The sequence below is a fragment of the Rousettus aegyptiacus genome, unplaced genomic scaffold, assembly GCF_014176215.1.
Source record: "Rousettus aegyptiacus isolate mRouAeg1 unplaced genomic scaffold, mRouAeg1.p scaffold_m13_p_15, whole genome shotgun sequence".
In the NCBI taxonomy this organism is placed as follows: Eukaryota; Metazoa; Chordata; class Mammalia; order Chiroptera; family Pteropodidae; genus Rousettus; species Rousettus aegyptiacus.
Window position 1 is genome coordinate 28,704,018 of NW_023416290.1, and position 24,172 is coordinate 28,728,189.

General features: G+C 34.3%; 1 protein-coding gene across 10 annotated transcripts in view; it reads right to left on the reverse strand.

Annotated features, from left to right (window-relative positions):
- RAD54B (RAD54 homolog B) overlaps nt 1–24,172 on the reverse strand; it is an 85,081-nt gene that overhangs the window by 7,368 nt on the left and 53,541 nt on the right. For 9 of the 10 annotated variants that reach the window (XM_016156066.2, XM_016156071.2, XM_016156099.2 and 6 more), the window contains 6 exons: nt 23,993–24,155; nt 21,483–21,708; nt 21,007–21,214; nt 15,237–15,376; nt 13,070–13,360; nt 9,531–9,706 (listed from right to left, as the gene is read on the reverse strand). In XM_016156066.2, the coding sequence (XP_016011552.2) occupies nt 9,531–9,706; nt 13,070–13,360; nt 15,237–15,376; nt 21,007–21,214; nt 21,483–21,708; nt 23,993–24,155 (1,204 nt within the window). The remainder of the gene's footprint in view (nt 1–9,530; nt 9,707–13,069; nt 13,361–15,236; nt 15,377–21,006; nt 21,215–21,482; nt 21,709–23,992; nt 24,156–24,172) is intronic. The other variant, XM_036232877.1, reaches the window with a different exon arrangement.

Genomic DNA, 24,172 nt, shown 5'->3' on the forward strand with positions numbered 1-24,172 from the left:
ATCCATATTAAAGCACATCAAAATTTTAACTCAAACTATGAGGAATGAAGAAAAGCTGGTAGAGCTTTCATGAAGAAAAAACAAGTTATAAGCAAAGAATAGAATTCAGAAGGCATCAGACATCTCAATAGCCAACACTGAACACTAGAATATGTACATATAAAGCAATCCCTTCAAAATTCTAAGAGAATTCTATTTCAATCTAGAATCTTATAACCAGGCTAGTTGTCAGTCAAGTGCTAGGATAGAATAAAGACAGTTTCAGACAGGAAAGAAGTCAAAAACATTTACCTCCTATCTTATCTTTCTTAGTAAGCTACTATAGGATGTGGTTCAGCAAAATAACACCCAGGAAACAGGAGATCCAACGCAAAAGAAAAACAAATTTATAGGTGATAGTTAAGCAAAGTCCCAGGATGGCAGCTAATGTAGCAAGATTAGAGAACAACCAGTTCAAATTGTGGCAGAAGCAGAGGACTCCAAGAGAAAACGCAAAGAAAATACAAAAGAACTTAGAGTCTGACAGGAAAGATGTACTGAAAGGTAATGAAGGGTATAGGAAGACTCTAATACAAAAAATAAAGCAAATGGGGAAGAAAGGTAAAAAGGCAATCAACAGCTCCAGAAGGCGAAAAGTTGTTCAGGGAAAGAAATGTAATTGTAGTAATTTGGCTTAACAGTAAACAACAACTTAGTTGTAATAACATAACCATTACCAAACTCAAGAGAACTCAAGGGGTTCACAGCTTAGGGTGTTCTATTAAAAAACAAGATGTGGTTGTCATTAGGTAGTTTTATTTACTTGCAGTAAGCAAAGCTCCGTCCAAAAGCTTTGTCTCTCTGTGTTAAGGGTGGAAGATTTTCAAAGTGAGCCAACTAGCTAAGTCAGCTACAGGGAAGAAATATCTTTAGATACCAGAAGTTGTCCTACTTGTTTGGGTGTGGGTTTAGGAAATGTATTGTATAGGATATGAAGATGGCCAGTGTCTGCTTCTGTAATCTGCTCACTTATTAACCTGAGTGTAGTATGAGGTGATGTATTTGTATTGCGTTAATGGTCGACTTCTGCTTCTGTAAACTGCTTTCTTGTTTAATGTAGTTTTGGGCTTTGTGAGCTGCCTCTTTTGAAATTGTAAGAGTGAAGACTTCCCAGTAAATCAGTAACAAGGAAGTGATTCCTCGAGGCACCAAAGTCCCAGGAAGAGGCACAACATTCCAAGATACAGATAACAAGACTGTCTACCAGGCTATGTTTACACTAGCAATTCCCCAAGATACATTTATCTTTGTAAAGGACATTAACGGTTAACTTCTGCTTTCTGTAATTTCCCTACTCTCTCTCTTTGTTCTAAGATGTAGTGAGAGGCTTCATAAACTGCCTCAAAAAAAGACCCAGGGCTGATTTCCTTAACCATGCGGCTAATAAAGGCTCATAATTAATCTCAATCAGCTCCATGGGTCTTAGATTTGAACGCACCACAACATCTGAAGACAGGCTTAGCCATTGCTATGTACACTATTTGGTTCATTATATGTTGATTTCTTCTTTTGCTGTTGGCTAGGGTTGCCTTGGTTGGGTTCAGCACATCCTATTTACAGCTGCATCTGCAAAATACTGTGCTACATTTTAACATTTAGTAATAATGGCACTTACTAAGAACACTGAGACCTTGAGACCCTTGTCTTTTCATAAGTATTAAATATTAATCAAAATTAAGTAACTGTCTTGGAAGAATGAATTGAGGTGAACAGTGGAAATGAGTGCTAAATTCTTAGGAATCATAAGAGGAAGTCACTAGATACCAAAAACTAATGAGATAAGCCACAACAACAAGATGGACTAGGATGCTCCGGGTCCTCATTCTCCCATGGAAACATTAAATAACCAAGAAACTGACAAAAATAACTTCATAGACGTCTGGAAATCAAAGATTTGCAGCAACCAAGTGAATACCCAATCAAGAAAAAGCCACATTTAAAAAGGTAAGGAATTACATAGTGCTTTTATTCACCCTGGCCCCATCCCTGGTGTGGCATTGTTTTGGCCTATGTGGCAGCCTAATCCCTTCTGTAAACTGGAGAGAACGGAGTGGAATTAATTTGTAAATATTCTAACTTGTTTGTAGGTTACCTAAAGGATGGATCTCTGTGAACCTAACACAGTTCAAAGGGCAAAAAGCAGCTAGGATCTCAGGCTAGGGGAAGCTGCAGGAAGGTGCAGGCATGGCTAGTGAAAAACCCTTCTGGCAGGCACCTGAAGCAAGAGATCACTGAATTAAGAATACAACAGGAAAGCTAAGGTTCCAGAAGAAGCAGAAGTGAGACTCTTTAAAAAATTAAGACTTTTAAAGATAGAGGTGTGGGTCCAGGCTGACTGGTCCCAGGTCTAGGGGTGATCCAGGCTCGCAGCTAGGAATAGGACCCTGCATTTAGAACATTACAGTAGTGTAGTAGGGCGCCTACCTAAAATATGTAAACATACTTTAGCTTATTGTATCATGCATGTGTGGCTGAATGCCACTATCGTACTCTGATATGTGTGGAGCCATGCGGTCCCCTGGGGAGCAGAAGGGGGGCACAAGAAGGAGGGCAGAAAAAGAGCAGAAGCCCGCTCCTCGCAACAGACAGCACTTCCCACAATAGAACTGCACTCCCCACAAAAAAATTTGTGCCTGCCATTTCATTCTCATGTCAGCAGCCTCTTTTGCATTCTTCCAACTGGACATCTCACCACTGAAAACTTCCCTTCTCAACCAGCTTGGAGCTGACAGGAGGAATTGAAAAAGCAAATGCCTAGAAAAAGCCCAGGAAAAACTGAGCCTTCAATAAAGACTGATTAGTTGAAAGTCTCTCCCACATGGAGCCAATTTGTAAAGACTTGGGAGAGGCTGTTTTTCCAACGCCCAGTTGTCAAAAAAGGTGTATCACAAGGCATACTAAGAAACAGGAAAATACAGTCCATTTAAAAGAACAAAATAAATCCCCAGACACTATCCCAGAAGAAACACAGGCTTATGAGACAGACTAAAACAACTGTCTTAAATATGCTCAAAGAGCTAAAGGAAGTCATGGATAAAGCACTAAAAATCAGGAAAATAATATATGAACAAAATGAGAATATTAACAAAGAGATAGAAATTATTTAAAATTATTTAAAAAGAATCAACAGAAATTCTGGAATGAAAAAAATGGACGGGACAAGAGATAGCAATATAAGAATACGGTCTGGCAATATCCTACGGGTGATTACCTCTGAGAAACAGGATATAAATGGAGAGACATGGAACTGTGGACTGCTGGTTTTTCTATAATAAGCCTTTTAAAATTTTCATAAAATAAAATGTTTAAATATAAAATAAGGTAAAAAGTAAAGCCAGTATTTATTATAATAGTCAAAGTTCAATAATTAAGCAAAAAATACAGAATACAAAATACATCAAAAATATTTCCTGTGAATTTAATAGCTATGAGATAATTGTTAGCACTACAATTTTTTAAAATAAAGCAATTTTTAAATTACATTTTTAAAAATTACCTATACTAACAAGTTAAGAAAATCCAACAATAATTTACATTTGTATTCCAATATCAGTTACCTTTTATTATCTAACAAACCACCCCAAAACTGTGTGGCTTAAAACAATAGCTCATGATTCTGAAGGTTGGCAATTTGGGCTGGGCTCACCTAGGAGGTTCCTCTGCTTGTTGTGGCTGGGCTGAGTCAATCATCTGTGGTCAACTACCATGTCAACTGACAAGTTGGAGGTCCTCAGCTGTTCCACGGGTCTCTCATCCTCTACCAGGCTAGCCCAAGTTTATTCACATAGTGACAGTTTCCAGGAACAACAAGGGAAGACAAACCCCAAGGCACGAGATCTTCTCAAGCCTCTTTTTGTCCCACATTTCCCAATATCCAACAGCCCAATGTAAATCATGTAGCTGAAATGAGTCAGAGTGGGAGCTCACTCAAAGTTACACAGCAAAGGAACAAGGATGTAAGGGAAGAAAGAATATAAGACCATTTTTTGCAACTTACCACAATTCCTACACTAATAGGTCAATTGTTTTTTCCTCCCTTTTTCTACTCTATTATAGGGATGAATAATATTATCTAACCATAGTTTTTCTGATACAACTTTGGTGGACAAAAGGAAATCTGGCTTTAGAATATTTTCCCCAAAGTTCTTACAAGGCTAGATGTAGATTGATGGGATGGGTGATTACATGGTAAGGATCTTGGATAATCCCCTTTTAAAGGTCTAGAGTACCCAACACCTCATAGGTACATACCACTTTGAAGCAAGACTACTATTTTTATGGTCACCAGACTGTCCCCTACAGCTCCTGAAATCTGTAGACAAAGCTGCCATGTATGGTAGACTCCAAGACATACCCAGCACTGAAGAGTCTAATCAAGAGATGCCCGAGGGTTGGAATGCATCTCTGCTCTCCAAGCTATGACGTCTAGTGCATGACGTCTAGTGTATGAATGCAACAACCAGGAGGGAAGAGAATCTTTTTTGTATTTTGCAGTAGGCTTTTAATAAATTCTATAAAAGGGCCACCTGCTGAACAAGTCAAGCGTTCTCAGATATGCTTCCACTTTAATATATACAAAATCACGGTATGTGCTACTGGAATTCTGCCAGAAGACCTTAATATAGCTATCTGGTTCAAGTTAATGATAACACAGTAGTTCAAGTGTAGACATTATTACTATCCCTAAAATCAAACATATTTTTTAAAGTTCAAGAGAATGCTTCTGCCTAGGCAGCCCAGCCTTGGAAAACCTGGCCTCTGTACCCAAAATGCCATATTAGAAAAATGGCCACAATTCAAAAAAAAAGAAGAAATTACAAAACAGGCAAAGGACTTGGATAGACATTTCTCCAAAGAAAATATACGAATGGCCAACAACATGTAAAGATGCCCAACATCACTAATCATTAGGGAAATGCAAATGAAAACCATAAAAAACAACTGCGAACAATACACAAATACAGTAAAGTGGCAGGATACAAAATACTGTACAAAAATCCATTGTGTTCCTCTATTCTAACAATGGAATTTCAGAAAAAGAAATGAAAAAAAAAAAATTCCTTTTGGAATTGTAACAAAAAGAATACCTAGGAATAAACTTAAAGGATGTGAAGGACCTATACACTGAAAACTACAAGACATTATTAAAAGAAGTTGAAGAAGACACAGAAATGGAAAGACAGTCTGTGTTCATGGACTGGAAGAATTAAGTTACAATGGCCATATTACCCAAAGCAATATACAAGTTTAATGCAATCCCCACCAAAATCCCAATAGTATTTTTTAAAGAAATGGAACAAAGAAACATTGGATTAATATGGAACAATAAAAGACCCCGAAAAGCCAAAGCAATCCTGAGAAAAAAGAATGAGGCCAGAGGTTATCATTCCGCCTGACTTCAAATCATACTACAAAAAAACAATAATCAAAATGGCATGGTACTGGCAAAAAAACAGACACAGACAAAAGAAACAATTGAGAATCCAGAAATAAACCCACATATACATAGACAAATAATTTTTGACAAAAGAATCAAAAACATACAAAAGAGAAAGGAAAGCTTCTTCAATAAATGGTGCTGGGGAAATTGGAAAGCCACATGAAAAAGAATGAAACTAGACTGCTGTCACCATACACAAAAATTAACTCAAAATGGACCAAAGACCTAAATATAGACCTGAAACAATAAAATGTATAAAAGAAAACATAGAAACTAAACTCATGGACCTTAGTCTTAGGATTTTATGAATCTGACCTCTAAGGCAAAGGTAAAAATAAATGAATGGGAGTATATTAAACTAAAAAGCTTCTGCACAGCAAAAGAAACCATCAATAAAATAAAGAGGAAACCAACAGAATGGGAAAAGATATTTGCATACAATATCTCCGATAAGGGGCTAATACCAAAATATATAAAAACTCACACAACTCAACAACAGCAACAAAACAAACAATCCAATTTAAAAAATGGGCAGAGGACCTCAACAGACACTTCTCCCAAGAAGACATACAAATGGCCAACAGACATATGAAAAGATGCTCAACTTCACTAGCTAGTAAGGATTTGCAAATCAAAACTTCCATGAGATACCACCTCACATTGTTAGAATGGCTTTATCAAAAAGAACAAGACAAGTAATAACAAGTGTTGGAGAGTCTTGGGGGAAAATGTAAATTGGTATAGCCACTATGGAAAACAGTATGGAAGTTCCTCAAAAAACTAAAAATAGAATTACCATATGACTCAGCGATCTCTTTTCTGGGTATCTACCCGAAAACATTTATTCATAAAGATATTTGTGCCCCTATGTTCCCCGCAGTACTATTCATGGTGGCCAGAACATGGAAACAACCAATGTGTCCTTCAATAGATGACTGGATAAAGAAGATATGGTACATATATATAATGGAACACTACTCAGCCATAAGAAAAGATGAAATGCTGCCAATTGTGACAACATGGATGGATCTTGAGAAGATCATGCTAAGCGAAACATGTCACTCATATATGGGATATAAAACTGAAAGCAAAAAATGAACTAGACTAAAACTCATAGACACAGACAACAGTATAGTGGTTACCAGAGGGAAAGGGGGAAGGGGAAAATTAGAACACCACATGCAAAGGAATAAGAGTAAAGGTAGAAAAGGGTAAAGGAGGTTAAATATATGGTTGATGGGAGGAGATTTGACTTTGGGTGGTAAACATATAATGCAGTATACTATGCTATATTATAGAATTGTACATTTGAAATCTATATAATTTTATTAACCAGTATTACTCTAATAAATTTAATAAAAAGATACAATGAGTGTGAGGTATTATCTCACACCCAATTAGGACACCTATTATCAAACAAAAAACAAAAAACAATATTGGTGAGAATGTGGATTTGCACTATTGGTGGGAATGTAAAATGGTGCTACTGCTATGAAAACAGTATGGTAGTTCCTCAAAAAATTTAAAAGAGAATTACCATATGATCCAACAATTCCATTTCTGGGTATCTACCCCAAAGAACTGAAAGCAAGATCTTGAAGAGATATTTGAATACCCGTGTTCGTAGCAGCACTATTCACAACAGGCAAAAGATGGAAGAAACGCAAGAATCTATCAACAGATGAATGAATAAACAAAATATAACATATACATACAATGAAATATTATTTCGCCTTAAAAGGAAGGAAATTCTGACATAAGCTACATATGGAAGAACCTTGAGGACATTATGTTAAGTGAAATAAGCTAGTCACAAAAAGACAAAATACTGTATGATTCCATTTATATGAGGTATAGAAGAGTAGTCAGATTCACAGAAACAGAAAGTAGAAGAGTGGTTGCCAGAGGCTGGGGGCAGGCAGGAATGGGGAGTTGTATTTAATGGGGATAGTTTCAGTTTTGCAAAATGAAAAGAATTCTGGCAACTGGTTGCACAACATTGTGAGTAAACCTAACATTACTGAACAATACACCTAGAAATAATTAAGATGGCAAATTTGTTATGCGTATTTTACCACAATTAAAAAAAAAAAGAAAGAAAGGGCCATCTCTTCAGATAATGTGAAGAAACAGAACACCCAGTCTGTGCTACTTATGGAAGTGATGCTGCTTCTTTCATGGGACAAAGGAGGATTCAGTTTTCTTAGGGACCCACCAACAGTCAAAATGACTCCATCTCAACCCCTCCCCACAAATTATATTTTCTCTCATTATTCTTTTCTTCCCTCCACAAGAGGGAAACTTTCCCCTAAGACATCTTCAAAGATAAATTCTCACACTTATGTTCATACCTTATCTTTTCTCATTTCCTCTAAAACTCTGTTCACTAATTATTCCTTGTCCAATACCCTACTCAGAGAAGACAAAAAGGAACCAGTAAAAAGATGCAAACAAAAGTCTACATAAAAGTTTACTTAGGGTTTACACTCTTAAATTCAAACTGGGTGACAAGCTGCATCTATTTATACATGTTCTTCTCTATATATCAAATATTATCTAATAAAACATTTTAATCAAATTGTATTAGACATTTCACAGGAAGTTTCCTTGTTTTAGTCACTTCATTGCTATAAAAAAAAATCTAAAAATTTGCACAAGTCAAATATAAATCTTCCAAAGAGGTTAAGACTCCTCGATAATCAAATATAATCACTATTTTGCAATCTTTCTAAGTATTTTTGCCTTAATTCATAAGCACAGTTTGAAAGCCTCTCACCTAAAAATAATGAAGACACAGTCCCTGCACTACAGGTATTGACTTATAAAGAGAACCAATGACTTAAATATGATGTGAGAAGAGTTCTATTAGAGGGAGATACAGGATACTATGCGGTACAAGATGGGCCACTAACTCAACCTGAGGCCAGGAACTTCCAAAAGGAGAAAGCATGAGCTGAGCATTAACAAAGAGAAAAAGCTAGCCAGAAGAATGAGAAGTGGAGATCATAGTAGCATAGGAAACTGTATGTAACACGTAAGAGCAGAGGGTAAGTAAGAACTAGAGCAAATTACAGGTTGTGTGGGTTATTTCTATGATTCAGCCACAACATGAGTATGAAGGAATGGTGAGAGGTGAGGCTAGAAAACAAGGCATTTGTCAGTCATGAAAAGTCTTGCCTGATATGCTGAAGTGTTTAGAAATTTCTGAAAGACAACCGGGAGTGTGAATAATTTTTAAGGAAGTGACATGTCACATTTGTACTTCAGAAATATGATTTAGGGCAAGGGTCATATGTAATGGGGGTTGAAAGTAAGAAGGAAATAAGTTTATAAGTGACCATCATAACTCAAATCAGTAATTATAAGAATCAAAACAAAAATCTTGGTATCAGAAAGGAAATGGATTTCTGAGATTAAGAAATAAAATCAATAGATTTAGTGACTGATAATGTTGAAGAAGAAGAAAAGTGAGTCAAGCCAAGGAATAATGAAAAAAAAACAGGCTTGCAATGACTAAATGATGAAGTTGCTTTGCGACATGTAAATCTTAAAGTCTAGAAGGGCAGCTGGACAGATTTAGCTGTCCATTAAACAGAAAGAAGGATGTGGAAACTAGAAGAAAGGGCTGGACTAGGGAGACAGATTTGGAATCAATACTATACAGGTGATAGTTTAAAACCATGAGGAGTAGAGATAACGCAGGAAGGGTGTTTAGAGTGAGAAGGAGGTTAAAAAGAAAACCCTAAGGAGTATCAACATTTAAGGGACAGTAAAAGGTTCTGAAAGAGATTAAGGAACAAGCTAGGTGTTATACATCAAAGGATATTTCTAAGTTTTTAAAAAACATATGTATTTACATTTAATTTTTCTTAAATAAAAACTTAGACACATTGTTAATAAGTTTAAAATATACTGGGAGCTGATCATGCCCCTAGAAGCAAACAGCTTACTGTTAATGTTTCCTTCTTTTAAAATAAGAGGGGGAGGAGAACCTAGTCTAAGCCAAAATTCCATGAGCATTTACAAGCAGTTTATTAAATTGACCTCTTACTTTTGAGTAGGACGAAGTTCGTGGATAACAGCTAAGAGCTCTGTCAGCACCTGTAGTTTTCCTGACTCCTTCTCAGTAAACAGGAGAGGGTTGTAATCAGCAGGGAACACATTTATCAAGCCTTCATATAGACTTTTTTCTTCATTTTCATCCCAAGTTGAGCTACATTCTTTTTCCTATTCCAAACAAATGATTGTTAACACTGGTTTATGTTTTATTTTTTTAATTGGGAGAAAAAATGTTAAAATTATTGGGTGGGGGTGAGATTAATAGCTACCTGAAAAGACCGAGCTAACTATCATGTAAATCTTTATAGATTAAGATTTGGTCTTTTTTTTTTTTTTTTAAATTAACATTGGTCCTACTGAGTTAATTACAGAGCAGTTCTATTGCAGTCTCCTAATGCCTGCTGCCTTCACCCTACAAATGCAGTACCATTGCCTAGATACAAAGGAGGGGTTGGTGGCAGTAGAGAAATGAAGAGCAAAAAGGAGGGCAAACAGTGCTACAAAATCTATCCTCTCCAAAACACTGAGATTCCTTTTCATTGATACCTCTTTTTCACTCTTCTTCCCTCTTTCCCTCCCTGCTATTACTTCTCCCTTGATTTGTGGGCTTCATACAGCACCTCCTAGGTGATACTCAAAACCAAGCACAGTCGTTTACTCAATCTTAACAATTTCTTCTGCAAGAAGAAAAAATTCTGCCAATAAATTAACAGAGAAATTTATTATCCCTTAAAAATGTTTTCTTTTAATTTGGTGATGGACAGAGGGAGGAGCATTTGCAGGGCTGGGAGAATGGGTTGAAGAGTTAAAGAAGTACAAATTAGTAGCTCATAGATGATCATGGGGATAGGGTGCATGGCATAGGAAATGCAGTCAGCATGAATATATTGGCTAGGTAGAAAACCAGAGGAGAGAATAAGCAATTAAGGAATCATTTTATAAACTATATAAATGTCTAGCCAATGTACTGTATAATTGAAACTAAATAAATTTATAAAAATGTTTTATTTTACCAATAGTTTTTAGAGTAATTTTACTCCGAAGTGATTATCAGCATCTCTGAAATTTCCCCTCCAAAACTGCCTAGCTGACATGTGAACACGGGTCTAGAGATTATATTTGTTAATGACTCTATCAGTTTCTAGGTTGAATCCTGGATTGGCGGGTTCCTCACTCTCCCACATTTACCAAATTTATCACTGTTACATGTGTGGAAGGCTCATTTCAGCCATTTTTTATTGATCCTTATTTGCTACAATATTAGAGGAAAGGCTTTACAAAGTCTCAGACTGTAAATTATGCACCCTTTTTAAAGTCTGTAGTATCCTACACCTCTTAGTAGTTAAGAGACACACACTCTGGGCTGTCAGAGGTCTTCCTTTTTTTGTTGTTTTTAATCTTTTTATTTTTATTTCATATTAGTTTCAGGTATACAGTATGTTGGTTAGACATCTGTATAGTTTATGAAGTGATTCCCCCAATTACTCTATCACCCATCTGGCTCTACACACAGCCATTACAATACCTGACTATATGCCCTATGCTATACTCTATGTCCTCATGACTATTTTGTAACTACTAATTTGTACTTCTCCATCCCTTCACCTTTTTCTCCCAGCCCCTCAACCCCTTCCCATCTGGCAGTCACCAGATTGTCCTCTGTATCTGTGAGTCTGTTTTCCCTTAGTTTATTCCTTTTGTTCCTTAGATTCCACATATAAGTGAAATCATACAGTATTTATCATTATCTGACTTATTTCAGCTAGCATAATAACCTCTAGGTCCATCCATGTCGTTGCAAATGGTAAGATTTAATTTTTTTATTAAGACTGAGTAATATTCCATTATATATGAACCACAACTTCTTTATCCAATTGTCTGTTGATGGGCATTTACGTTGCCCATCAACCTAAATTATCTTTCCATTTTGAATAGCATTGCCATGAACATAAGGGTTCATACATCTTTATGAATTAGCATTTTGGTTTTCTTGGATAAATACACAGAAGTGCAAAAAGGTCTTCCTTTTAAGGAAGTATTTTTAGCTTCTATTTTTGCTGGGCATCATGCCTGAAGGGTTTAATTTTTAACACTGTGTATAAAATCTGTTTCTTAAAAGGTTAATAAATGGTTATAATTCTGTCTACTGTAGAGTTATAGAAGCTGACTTCTCCCATGATAAATTGTGTAAATATAACCCACTGCAGGATAAACTTAAGAGAATTCTGGTACAAAACTCTGTTTTTTAAGTATATAATTAATGACCTCAAGCATCATTTGACACCCACAGGATTTCTTTTGTTTGCAAATTATAACTTTATTATTTAAAGAAAAAATATAAAAATAAAACTTAAGGGCATATTAGGGATAAAAGGGTATTAACAGTTACAGTGCAACCTCCACAGCCAGGCATTTCACTACATTCTTTCCATACTATTTTATCAAAGTGCCCAATAACATTATCAGGAAGTTATCATTGTTTCTACTTTTCAGTTAAGAAAACTAAGGCTCACGAATGTTCCTTGACCACAGTTAAAGAACTATTAAGTAGTACAGTGAGGACTGGGACCCAATTCCAACTCAAAAAGAGAAAACTATCACTATATTCCAAACTGTTTTATGCTCATTAAATATCCAAATGGTCAGTTCAACTATTTAGCTACTAAAAATCATACTTGAAGAAGCTATCTAATTTAAGAAAACGTTCACAATTTATTGACTGAAAAAAGATTTTAAAATAATAAGCATAGCATCATCAAAATTAAGTTTCTCTGGAAAAGGATGATATATGCATATCTCTGAGCTCCTATTTCTTCACCCCAAAATGGGGATAGTAATAACAGTACTTATTACATAACATTTTGTGACTAAACCAATACTAGAAAAGTTTTTCATGTTTAGTATGTGGCAAGTGCTTAATAATAAGATTATTATTACTAATACCAAAATGTGGTTTTCCCTGGCTGAAGAGCTTTATTTCTTTATATATAATAAATTCCAAAAAGTGGTATGCCAGGCCACAAGACATATAAAATTATAAGGCTTTTGATACAGTCTACCAAACTATCTTCCAGTTACACCAATTTACATTCCTCCTTGTGATTTTCCCAATTTTACAAATTTCATACCAACAATCATTTATTACTTTTACATGAGGAAAAACATTATTACTTTTAATGGTAAATTTTGTATTTATTAGCACCAAACAAAACTGACTGGCTATGTTAGTATAAAATAAGAGACAGACCATAACAAAGTATTAGACAAAGTACAAAAGGGAATAGGGAACACACTCTAGAAGGCAGAGACTCAAACTCATTTCATCCCTAGTTCAGCTATATGAATGTGGACATGCTCTGAAGAATAAGTAGGAGGCTGGATCAGCTCTATAGCAGAAGCATACTGGAAAGACTCAGAGCTTTAGGGAAAGCCACAAATGCAACCCCAGGAATTAATTCAATCTGCCACATTAGATTCATGTGAAATAGAACCCTCAGCTCATATTCCCTGACAGTCTCACATACTACTTACCTTTACAGAGTTGAACAAAAGGCAGGGGTGATTGCATAGTTTTTTAAGAGCTCCAATACATATTAGATGAGGACTATTTTCCAATAACCCTTCAAGACAGAACCTGACAGACTGAGAATTCAACAGCTTTCGATAAAGCTCAATCTGTAGTGCCCCTGGTCGGCAAAAGACTACATTCTCTATTTTAGGTGGAAGATATTTATTTATGACTTCCTGAGTTCTTCTAAGGAAAAACAGTCCAGTGAGGCAAGTAAGTTCAGCTGCTCTTCTCTCTCCTAACTCCTTTTCTTCCTATGAAAAAATAGCAGACTTAAAAATATTATAGTCAAAAATACTTGTAGTTAAAATGAACATTAAATAGTTTATAATAATAAACTAGTTACTTCCCTTCAGATTTTTAACAGAAGAAATAAAATATGAGCTTGGGAAAGGAAAACCAACCATCACCTCTTTAAATGTTCAGCGTTATCATTTAATTAAGTGAAGCCAGTCTCCTAAATCTTTGTTTATTTGGCTATTGGCACATTGACAGCCATCAGAAGTCAATAATCTACAAACTAAATTATTCTGAAAGTAAGCTTTTATGTGAAGACTGTAATGATACATAGTCTTAAAATCAAAGCAAAGAACTGATACAACAAATTCTTAGAAGCAAATGTTTGACAAGTTATTGATTCTAAAATAAAGCCTACAACAAATTACTGGCACAAAGCATTGCTGATTTTTTCAAAATTATTACACATTATTCACTAATCGTAAATTTTTAAAGTCAAAATATAGTATGAAATATATGTTCAAATTCTCTATATAGAATCTTTCAAGTGCATAGAACTCCACAATGAAGCCTAAAATCACAAATGTATATATATAAATCATAGAAAATTTATGTATAAAAAATTTCCCTTACATTTTAAAACTATTTTCAATTCTTATTACAAAAGAAATAGGTTTAGTGAGGAAAAGTAAGAAAATACAACCTGGCAAATATAAGAAAATTAACATCAGCTTTAATCAACCAGAAACAACCACTGTTCTCAAGACTTAAGTATATCTTCCAAATTTTTTTCTTTGCATAAATGTGCAAATATATTTAATGTTTTGTTTTTTTGTAACAAAAAAATAAGGATATCAAGCTATAAATCTTCATCAGAACAACAAAACCAGTCAGTTTAAATTATCATTGTATTTTCGATGTCTAGTACTTAGCATTTGGCCAACTTCAGGTTTTTAGTATCTGTGGTGGGTAAATAAATGGATGTGATTTTATTTTTAAATAATGTATCATAAACATTTTCCATGTTATGAAATACTTGCACAAACCATTATTTTATAGTTCCTAGTCCACAGGAAATGCTCGATAAATATTTGTTGACCTACTTTATTAATTCTGAGAAATGTTTTATTACACTTTAGACTCTCTAAAATAGGGTGCTTTTTACAATTAGTGACTTCTTACAATTATAACTGATAGCAGCATGGTTTTCTTGTTGGTACATATAATAACAATGCATTTTAGAACTGACAGCATTTTAAATTTAATGAAATATTGAGTTTATACAACATGTAGACGCTAACCATTTTCCTACCTTGAAATGTTTATTTCCAATTAGTTTGTTTCCTTTAGTATGTTTCTAACTTTTTACTCTTACAGCTAAATCTTTAAGCCTATCTATGATTATTTCTTTATAATAAATTCCTACTAAAAGTGGTACAAGGCCACAAGATATACACAATTTTGAGGCTTTCAATATACATTGGCAAACTATCCTCCGGTTGTACCGATTTATAATCCAACCAGTAAAGGACAGTACTCTCATTTACATTTGCTATTACTATGTAAATCCGACCACCTAAAACAGCAATAGAAAGTACAAAAGTTACTTCATGGTTATTTTGGTTTACTTTTCAATACTAGTAAGGATGAGCATTTTTATATGTTTACTGACATTTATAATTCTTTGTGAAGTACTTATTTATGAATTTTTTTAAAGTGAAGATGTCATTTTCTAAAATAAGGAATGCAAGAGTTGAAGTATTGTGAGAAAAAAAGAAGTCACTAAATTAAATGAATTTTTCCTAGATTTAAATAATACTCAAATTATACTGTTCTTTTTATTTTTTTTCATACTGCTCTTTTTTAACCTAAATTTATTAAAGTAAATTATACCTCAGAAGCAGAAGGTTGTCTTGATATAATGATGGGTTCTTCATATATTTTTCTATAAGATGACAAAGAGCCTAATATTCCTGGATTTACAAAATCAATTAATGCAAAGAATTCTTGCAGATCATTCTGAACTGGAGTACCTAAAAAGATAAAAGTGATGATAAGGTCAAGTTAGTGTTTACAATCATAGGTCTATATAGAAATTTGTACTTTATTCCTTAAGAGGACTAAATATAAGCAAATTCCCTAAAACTGAGGACTAAAGAGTCACCAAATCAAGCTGAAAAAAATATATCAATAATCATATAAAATTTTAACTCTGGTTTTAACTGTGTATTAAATTTATTTAGTACAGCATAGAGGCCGAGTTTAGGCTCTGGAGTCTGCTTGGGTTCAAATCCTACCTGTATCACTTACTCTCTGAGTGGCTCTGAGCAAGTTACTTACCCCAGTTTTATTATTTGTAAAGTGAGGACAGCTCCTAGGGTTGTAAGGATCAAATGAGTTAATCAATATACTCTACTTAGAAGAAGGCGTAGAGCACAAAAAAAGTTCCATAACTGTTTGTGATTCTTAATATAACTGTGATTTTGGAGAAACTGCTTAAGCTCTTTAAGGTAAACTCAGGATTTTTTTCACTTATTGTGGAAAGATAATTTCTTTGGGGTATTCAAAAAACACACACACAAAAAACCAGAGTACATGAAGTGACCAGCAGAACACTTGTCGTTTATTAGACACGGCACCTATTGTTATTACCTTTCAGATTATCAGATCAAATTGGGATCTTCACTAATCCTAAAGGTTGATACGGTCTGGAATGGATTAATATACCCTGCATATATTACATACTCAATAACTTTTGGCTAATTTTCAAAGAAACATTAGCATGTTTTGATAATCATATCAAAAGAACATATACATCAGCATAGTCGAACAGTTACAATGTTAGATGACTTTTAAATAAGACTAGAGAAATTGTCCAAAGATATAAATAAGTACATAAAAATTTACTTATTTCATTAAAATAAATGATATGAATTTTACAATGTCAGGGAGCTTAATGATTACTTGCCTCAAAACTAAATGGGTCAACCCATGTTGAACCAATAATTACTTATTTTTTTTAACATATCTAATCAGTTCTAAATTTTTAGACACATCATGGAAAGACTAGAGAAAATATACTTATGTTGGCATGCATTTTGTTAAGCCTTTAAAAGAATATCCATGACAATGACTAATAAAGATAGGGAGAACAGGAAAAGCAAGAAGGACAGAGGGGAGAAAAAAGTGTATGAAGCATTGTGGTTGGCTTCCAAATAGTCATCCAACCCCAAATGATGAATCCAAGTCAGTGATGGTAGTCCTACCCTTTTGTCAATGATGATGTAGAAAAGGTTTGTATCTTGTACTGGATTTATGGAGGGAGTGCTCTTAGAAAAAAAGGAATAATGGAATCAAAATAGCAGGGGAAGAAACTAAGCAAGGATGGCCTCAGCTAAATTATAGGGAGCCTTAGAGCATAAATTACACCATAAAATTGTCCCTGAAGTTACCTGGAGGCAAGGGGCCTGGCATTGTTCACTGGCCCCTATATATGAATCAATCACTAAGCTACAAGTGAGAGAGTAAGCTCTTATTCAAACAAGAATAATTCTCCAGAAAAGGCAGAAGACATAAGTTGTTTAATCAATAGTCCCAGCAGCTAAGAGATGGTTGCAATCAGAAAAAGGGAGCTAGGAAGGGCACTGACAGGTTCCACCAACATCATATGACCCATCCTGTCTAAGATGACATAAGAGGAAGTGAGGGAAGGACTTCTAGAAAAGTTTCCTCATTCTTAAAAATAGAGAAACAGGAAGAGCCAGTCCCTGCTTTCCTTTGGATATATCACATCTAGATGTGATATCTGGAAGTCCTGCAGTCACCTGTTACCAGTCTGAGGATGATGCCAACACCAAACATGGTGTAAGAGAGGGCAAAAAGAACCAAAATTCTTGATGATACTGTTGAGCTGCTGTATCACCACTCCTGGAGACTGCTCTAGCTCTAAACTTCTAGTTATGTGGGAGAACATGCACATTTAATTTAATTCAGATGTCTGCTACTTGTGCCTGAAATCACCCTAATACAGAAGAGAAAGAGGCAAAAGCAAAATTTAAAAAAAGGAAAAAGGCAAAACACAAGAAAGAGATAAGAAAAAAAAGGATTTGGGGAAGAAAATAAGGAAAAAGAATAAGGAATGAAAAACCAGAAGAGAGGGAATATGGCTACAAGGGGAAGCCAATACACTAGTATAGTATCATTCTGAGAAGTCACAAAGGTTGTCTAGAGTAGTTTAGTCCCCAATTCACTGCTTTTAGTACTCTTCTGTAATTCTAGACTAGATAGAACCTGTAGAAGAAGCTAAATAATTTAATGTTAATAAAAGTCGAGCAGCAATGTCCTGTGACAAGAAAAAAGGAAACACTAATGATTTTCAAGTCAAATTGGTATGTTTGTTTACTAAAACTATATTCAGAGTTTTAAAATAGAAATTTGTAGGGAAATGAAAAACCTCTTTCCCTACCTTCATCCCAGCAAAAAACAAAACAAAACAAAAAAAAAACCCAAAAGACACAAAACAAAAAACAAAACAGTGCCGGGGGGTGCCGGGGGAGGCTGGGATCTTTTCTTTGTCCTATTGTTATTTTCTAATAAGAGACAAAAATCTACCACCCAACCCAAAGACTGGAACTCCCATCAATAACCTACACCTATATCTTTCTCTATAAACCCCATAAAAAGCTCTAAGAGTTTTTTATACTCATACATATATTTTTCCTTTAAATATTATAATTTCACTTCTAAAAATCTATATAGAAAAAATATATACTTATATTCATCACATTAGTTTTCTAAATTATGCAATATTAGAAAAATGTTTACATTGTTATTTTGATATGCATGTGTGTATATGAATAAAGATATATTTTATATGTATATATAAAGAATAAAGAAATATGCATGTATACTTTGTGTGTGAGTGTGGGGAGGTATATTGTTAACTCTCAGTCTTTAATAACAATTTTGCTTCAAACCTCAGATTTTTTTATAATATAATGAAAAGACATGTAACATCTTTTAATAATCATTTGTCTCTTGTTAAGGACTAAATCATATCCCCAAATTATATATATTGCAGCCCCAACTTCCAATGTGACTATATTTGAAAACAGAACCTTCAAGGAAGTAGTTAAGGTTAGTAAGGGTGGGCCATAAGGGTGGGGCTGATGTCTTCTTCTGATGAGTGGGCATACACACACACAGAGGATAGGCCATGAGAGGACACAGTGAGAAAGTCATTTATAAGCCAAGTAGAGAAGCTTCAGGAGAAATCAAACCTGCTGACACATTGATCTTAGACATCCAGCCTCCAGGAGCTGTAAGTTTCTGTTAGTCACCCAGTCTATAGTATTTTATTATGGCGGCTCTAGCAGTCTAATATACCTCTATTAAAGTGAATCCTAACATTTTCCAATAAATGTTAAGTAAATGTGCTCTACAGCACTGAGCTAGGTAATATCAGGAAAAAAAAATCAAAATTGTTTTCATTTCATTCTTAGTTTTTAAGCACCTTTTATGCACGTAGCACCGTATATACTCATATACAAATGTTACTTCCCTAACAAGAAACAAATCACTTTGAAAGTAAAATATCCTGCCTTTATATAAAAGAACTCATTCAAACAATTCCAAGGAAATAAAAACCAATTATGAGTATTTCTAAATGTTAAGAGGTTAGTCAGTGTTAGTTGTAACCTAAATTCATAGCTCAAAGGACAGTGGTGACAATGACAGAAATAGAAACACAATGAAGACAAAGAATAAAGGAGGCAATGCTCTAAGTCCTCCAAATGAAACTGTCTCACTAGTCACTGACATTCTTTCTGAATGAAGTTCCACAATCAATTTTCTACTGCACACATTAAATTTATTGGAATGCTAGTTGAATTAGTATTTGCTTATAACTGAGAATATTAGTGAGACTGTCCATATTTGCTAACGAAAATTATGTGATTTTCGAATGGGGGAGAATCCTGTTTTTATTCCTTACCTTCAGTACTTTTCAGTAACCCCTATTTCTCACTCTTCTTTTTATTTTCTACTCTTCCCCTTCTAATGCCATTTTAACTCCATAGCTGCTACTACTCTTCAAATAAATAATACTGACCCCACATTCATTTTTCTCTTCCAACATACCATAACGAAATTCAACTAAATCTTACTTTCCTTTGCTTTTCTGGCACCAAAGATTTCAAAATCAAAGGCTGGTCAAAAACCTTACCTGCAACTTTGGGACTCAGATATAAAAAATCCAATCAGCTCTTCAAACATCCAAAGATACAAGTCACTAAATTAAGTCTTCTATTTCTTCATTTCATTCTTTCCTTTAAAAATAGTCTTTTGTAAACATACAACACTTGTTTTTCTATTCTCTGGTTTCCACATTCCTATTATCACTGACAAACATTTGTTGGCCATCTACTATATCTTGGGGATATAAAGAAGTAAGAGAGTTGATCCTTGTCTTTTCTACTTTTGTAAACTTTCAATGACTTTAAATCTGAACAATATAAAGGTTACTTAACATTTCTCAAAATCATTTCAAAAAAGCATATTAAAAGTCACTTTTGGTAATGGTTAATATAATCCTCTTAAACAAATTGCAAGTCAAAAGACCATGAATTACTTAAATATGGGTACCCTCCACACCCCAACTCAATGGCAGCAGTATAAGGGGAGTTTTCTCTGTTGCTCTAAGGCACTCTTCTACTCTTAAGATATAGAATGAAGGAACAAGCTATTAGTCACACCCTTTCTTTCTCCTCATTTTAACTTCAAAGAAGAGCACTGATGTACATGACCAGACACCAGAAGGACAAAATTACAAGAGATCATGATATATTAAGAACAACCATGCCCTGCCCATTCCTTCCAAAAGGACCGAAGATGAGAGGGAAATGAAGCCTTCAGTATAAAATGAAGGGGTTGTAAATATTATTAATAAATAGAACGCTTCTTTATTCTGCAGCCAGGATGGCAGATTGAAAGTGCCACACAAGAAAAAGGTAAGATGTGGAAAAAAATGCTACACTGAGCTCCTCAGGCCAGATTCTAGCCAAACTTTAAGCTAAAATTTTAGAGAGAGTAGAAAACAATTCTTCTATTTATACACAATCCATCCCACCTTTCCAGACAGCATGGACCAGAGACTTTAGCTAGCAACAAACCATGTGCATGCAGCATAAATAGAAGATTTGTACATAAAAATGTCAGATATTTTATCGAATACTTACCATGTGTCAGGTAGTCTTCCAAGAAATTTACTGAATTAACTCCTTTCCCCTCACAACAACTCTATGAAGAGTATTATTATCCCTATTACACAGATAAGGAAACTGAGGCACAGAGAAGTTAAATAACTTGCCCAAAGTTGCACGGCTATAAATATCAGACGTGGAAACCAAGCACGGGCAGTCAAACCCCATTTTCTACATTCTTTACCATGATACCAGTGTGTTCGTTCCTCAAAACCTCAAAATCTGGGTTGCAGAAAATTATATAGGGATTTGAAAATTCAATCATATCAAGGATCAATTACCACAGGTTTATTAGTATGAATTCCATCCAACACCACCAATTATTTGTATGCCAAGCATTAAGTTACAAGTTTTATATGTTCGCTAGGTCACAATTCCCTATTCCCTCAAAAGTAAATACTGACCAGTTAGAATTATTCTTTTCTCACAAGAAAGGCTAATGAGGGCTGTAGTTGTCTTAATGGTACTATTCTTCAAACGATGCCCTTCATCGCAGATTAGAAGATCAAATTTTATGTTCTTAATTTGATCCAGGGAACGAAGTAACATTTCATAACTGATAATAAGAACAGAATAAAATGGAGATTTGATGAATTCTTCTACTTTGTGGTCCTAAAAAAAAAGAAATAAGATAATAATTAACAAATCATAGGCAGAAAATGTGTGAAATGAAATTTAAACAGCATATTTCTCACAGCTATTAATAAAGTGTTAGAATATGTTAACTCAAAATCAAATTGTAAGCCAAGATTCAATTTTTCTGCAAAGGAGTTGAAGAGTTAGACATACTTGAAAAACTGCTACATAGAGTGAAAACAGTAGATTTGAAAAGCTAGAGATTTTAGAAATGACCAAAGCTAAACTTTTAAAAGTCTCTTACCTGATCAACAGTAAATATCTTGATCCTTTCACTTCCTAACCATTTCTGAAATTCTTTCCTCCAATTATTCACCAAGCTTCCAGGTGTGACAATAAGAGTCTTCTTTATTACTGGCTTGCCTCCATAGGGTCCCTGACACTGCAGAGTCCAGATGAGCGAAATACACTGCAGTGTTTTCCCTAAGCCCATTTCATCAGCAAGAATAGCTCCACATCTGCTATTTATTCTGTTAGAAATAATTATACTTCTTTAATCGCGATAGGGAAATATTTTATGCCCCTAAAATCATCATTTATTAGTCAAGAACCAGTAGGACAAATTCTACTCCCCACGAAACACTTTTTCTAGTCTTTCATTTAGCTGATTTACAACAAATTTCTTTTGCATCTTAGATAACTGGATTCAGTATATATTTATTGTCAATTAAACTACTAAAATAACTGAAATTAGTTCAATCTAAATCATCTGTTATTATTATACGTATCTATTTAGAGACTAGATATGAATCTCAATTTTATATCTACATTTGAATTCTTTAACTGTGCTTCTTATCACTAACAATTCAGTAATTTTTTTCAGTTTTAGTATTAGATATCAAAACGGTTTGAAATATATTGTAGTCTTAACCAGCAAGAGCAATTGAGCTGTATTTATGATTCTCTGATAGTAAATGAAATCCTCAGCCACAAGTTTCCTGTACTTTATGAAATATTAAACACTAAATACTTAATCGAATACACATAATTTAGTGTTATCCTACAAACCTACTAGGTTAATGCAATTTAAAATTAAATATTATAAAGAATAGCATTAAGTGGCATTTCATATCACTTTATAGTTTTTAAAGCCCTTTGATATATACATTTGATATATATTTAAAAAATTACAAAGTCCAAGAGAATTAAGGATATTATAAAAAATATAGTTTATTAATCATTCTATTCCTTATTGCTGAAAATAACTAAATTGCAATTTTATATATTTTACATTTCAAAATATAGAGAAAAAATTACAAGTATGAATTACAGTCGTTATCATTTTTTTCCACTACTATCATTTTTGATCAACAATTTGCCAAGGCAAGACCACATGCCAGTTGAGATATACTGAGTAGCACAGATAAAATCGTGATCCATCCTTTCAGGGTGAAGGGAAGAGAGTAAGAAGGCTTCACTGAGAAGATATACCTTGAGCAGAGTTCTAAAATGTGAATAGAAATTCACTACACAAATTGAGTGGTTCAGTATAGTTGGAACTTGAACTGAATTCTAAGCAGGGAAGTATAAAACTATGGACCTGGCAAGGTAGGCAGAAGACAGAAGATAAGAATACTTAACCTTGAAAGCTCAGACTCTATCTGGTAGGTCAGCGTCTTCCATACACTTGTCTTTTATGACTACCATCATAGTTTTTGCCATTTTTCTTTAAGTCAGCTTACTTTTTAATTTAATTGATTTGAAAACTCTTTCCAAGCATAATTTGTCTGTGAAACCAAAGTTTAATGTGCTATTTTTTCCTAATAATTCATTAGCTAAAATATGCTACTATTGAAATTAAAAAACAAGACTTGCCTATGTATACCTAAAATGACCCCACACACCACTAATGGAGTACATTAGAAGAAAAAAGATTAGAAATCAAATGACAGGAGGTTAAAATAATTAAAAGTTCAGTTTTGACTAGATTGAAAAGGTGAAAGAGAAGAAATCAAGATGATTCCCAAACCATGTGAGATAAGATTCCCAGAGAGAAGAGCAAATCTGAGACAAAACACAAGTCTACACCCTTTCCAGGAGACAGCATCCCCTTAACCTGTCAAAGAGCTATTTGGGATTGGGAAAATTTACATTCCCAACTCCCTATTAAATGATCAATTTAAAAAGCAAGGGCATTAAAAACAAACAAAAAAACAAACAAAGAACTGGAAGAAAAAATACCAAGATGTTAGCAGGGACCTTTAATTCTTTCTTATTTCCTTTGTCTGTTGTTTTTTCTTTTTTTGGCAGGCGGAGTCTTCTATAATATCTTTAAGAGAGGATACTACAATCCTTTAATCAGAAAACTCAACTTAAAAGGGGGGAGGACTCTTTTTTTAAAGTAGAGGTAAGATAAGAAGAAAACCTTTTTCTAAACTTCTAATAAGCAGAATTAAGGTTTCTTCTGTTTCACCCCCACACACTTTTATCATACTTCTAGAGAGCTCTTATTGTCTTATTGTACTACATTAAGGTTGACTGTATTTGTTTCCTCAAACACTTTACAAGCTACTGATGAGTGAGAACCATGGTCCTGACTCCTGTATGCCCAGCTCCTAGTAGTATGGCTAGCTCATGGTATCCATCAAGAACCACTTTTGGAATAAATGACACATTAAGTATCAGTTACCATTCTAACTAAAATTCAAGATGTACCCTCGGAAATTCATTATATCATACTCTTCCTAGAATACCATTCTTTTACAGGCTAAATCAAAACTCAGATGAGACTTAATAAATAATTTATTTTCCTACCTCATTCCCATCACACATTCATAAAGGAATATGATTCCTTCTTTCTGATGTGCTCGGAGGTGATATACAAGATGAGGATCTATCACCACATCCACAACAGGGAAACAATTCTTATTGAACATCCGCTGATGGTTATTGTCTGGTCGTAGCATAACAAGGGAATCTTAAGTAAAAGGTAAA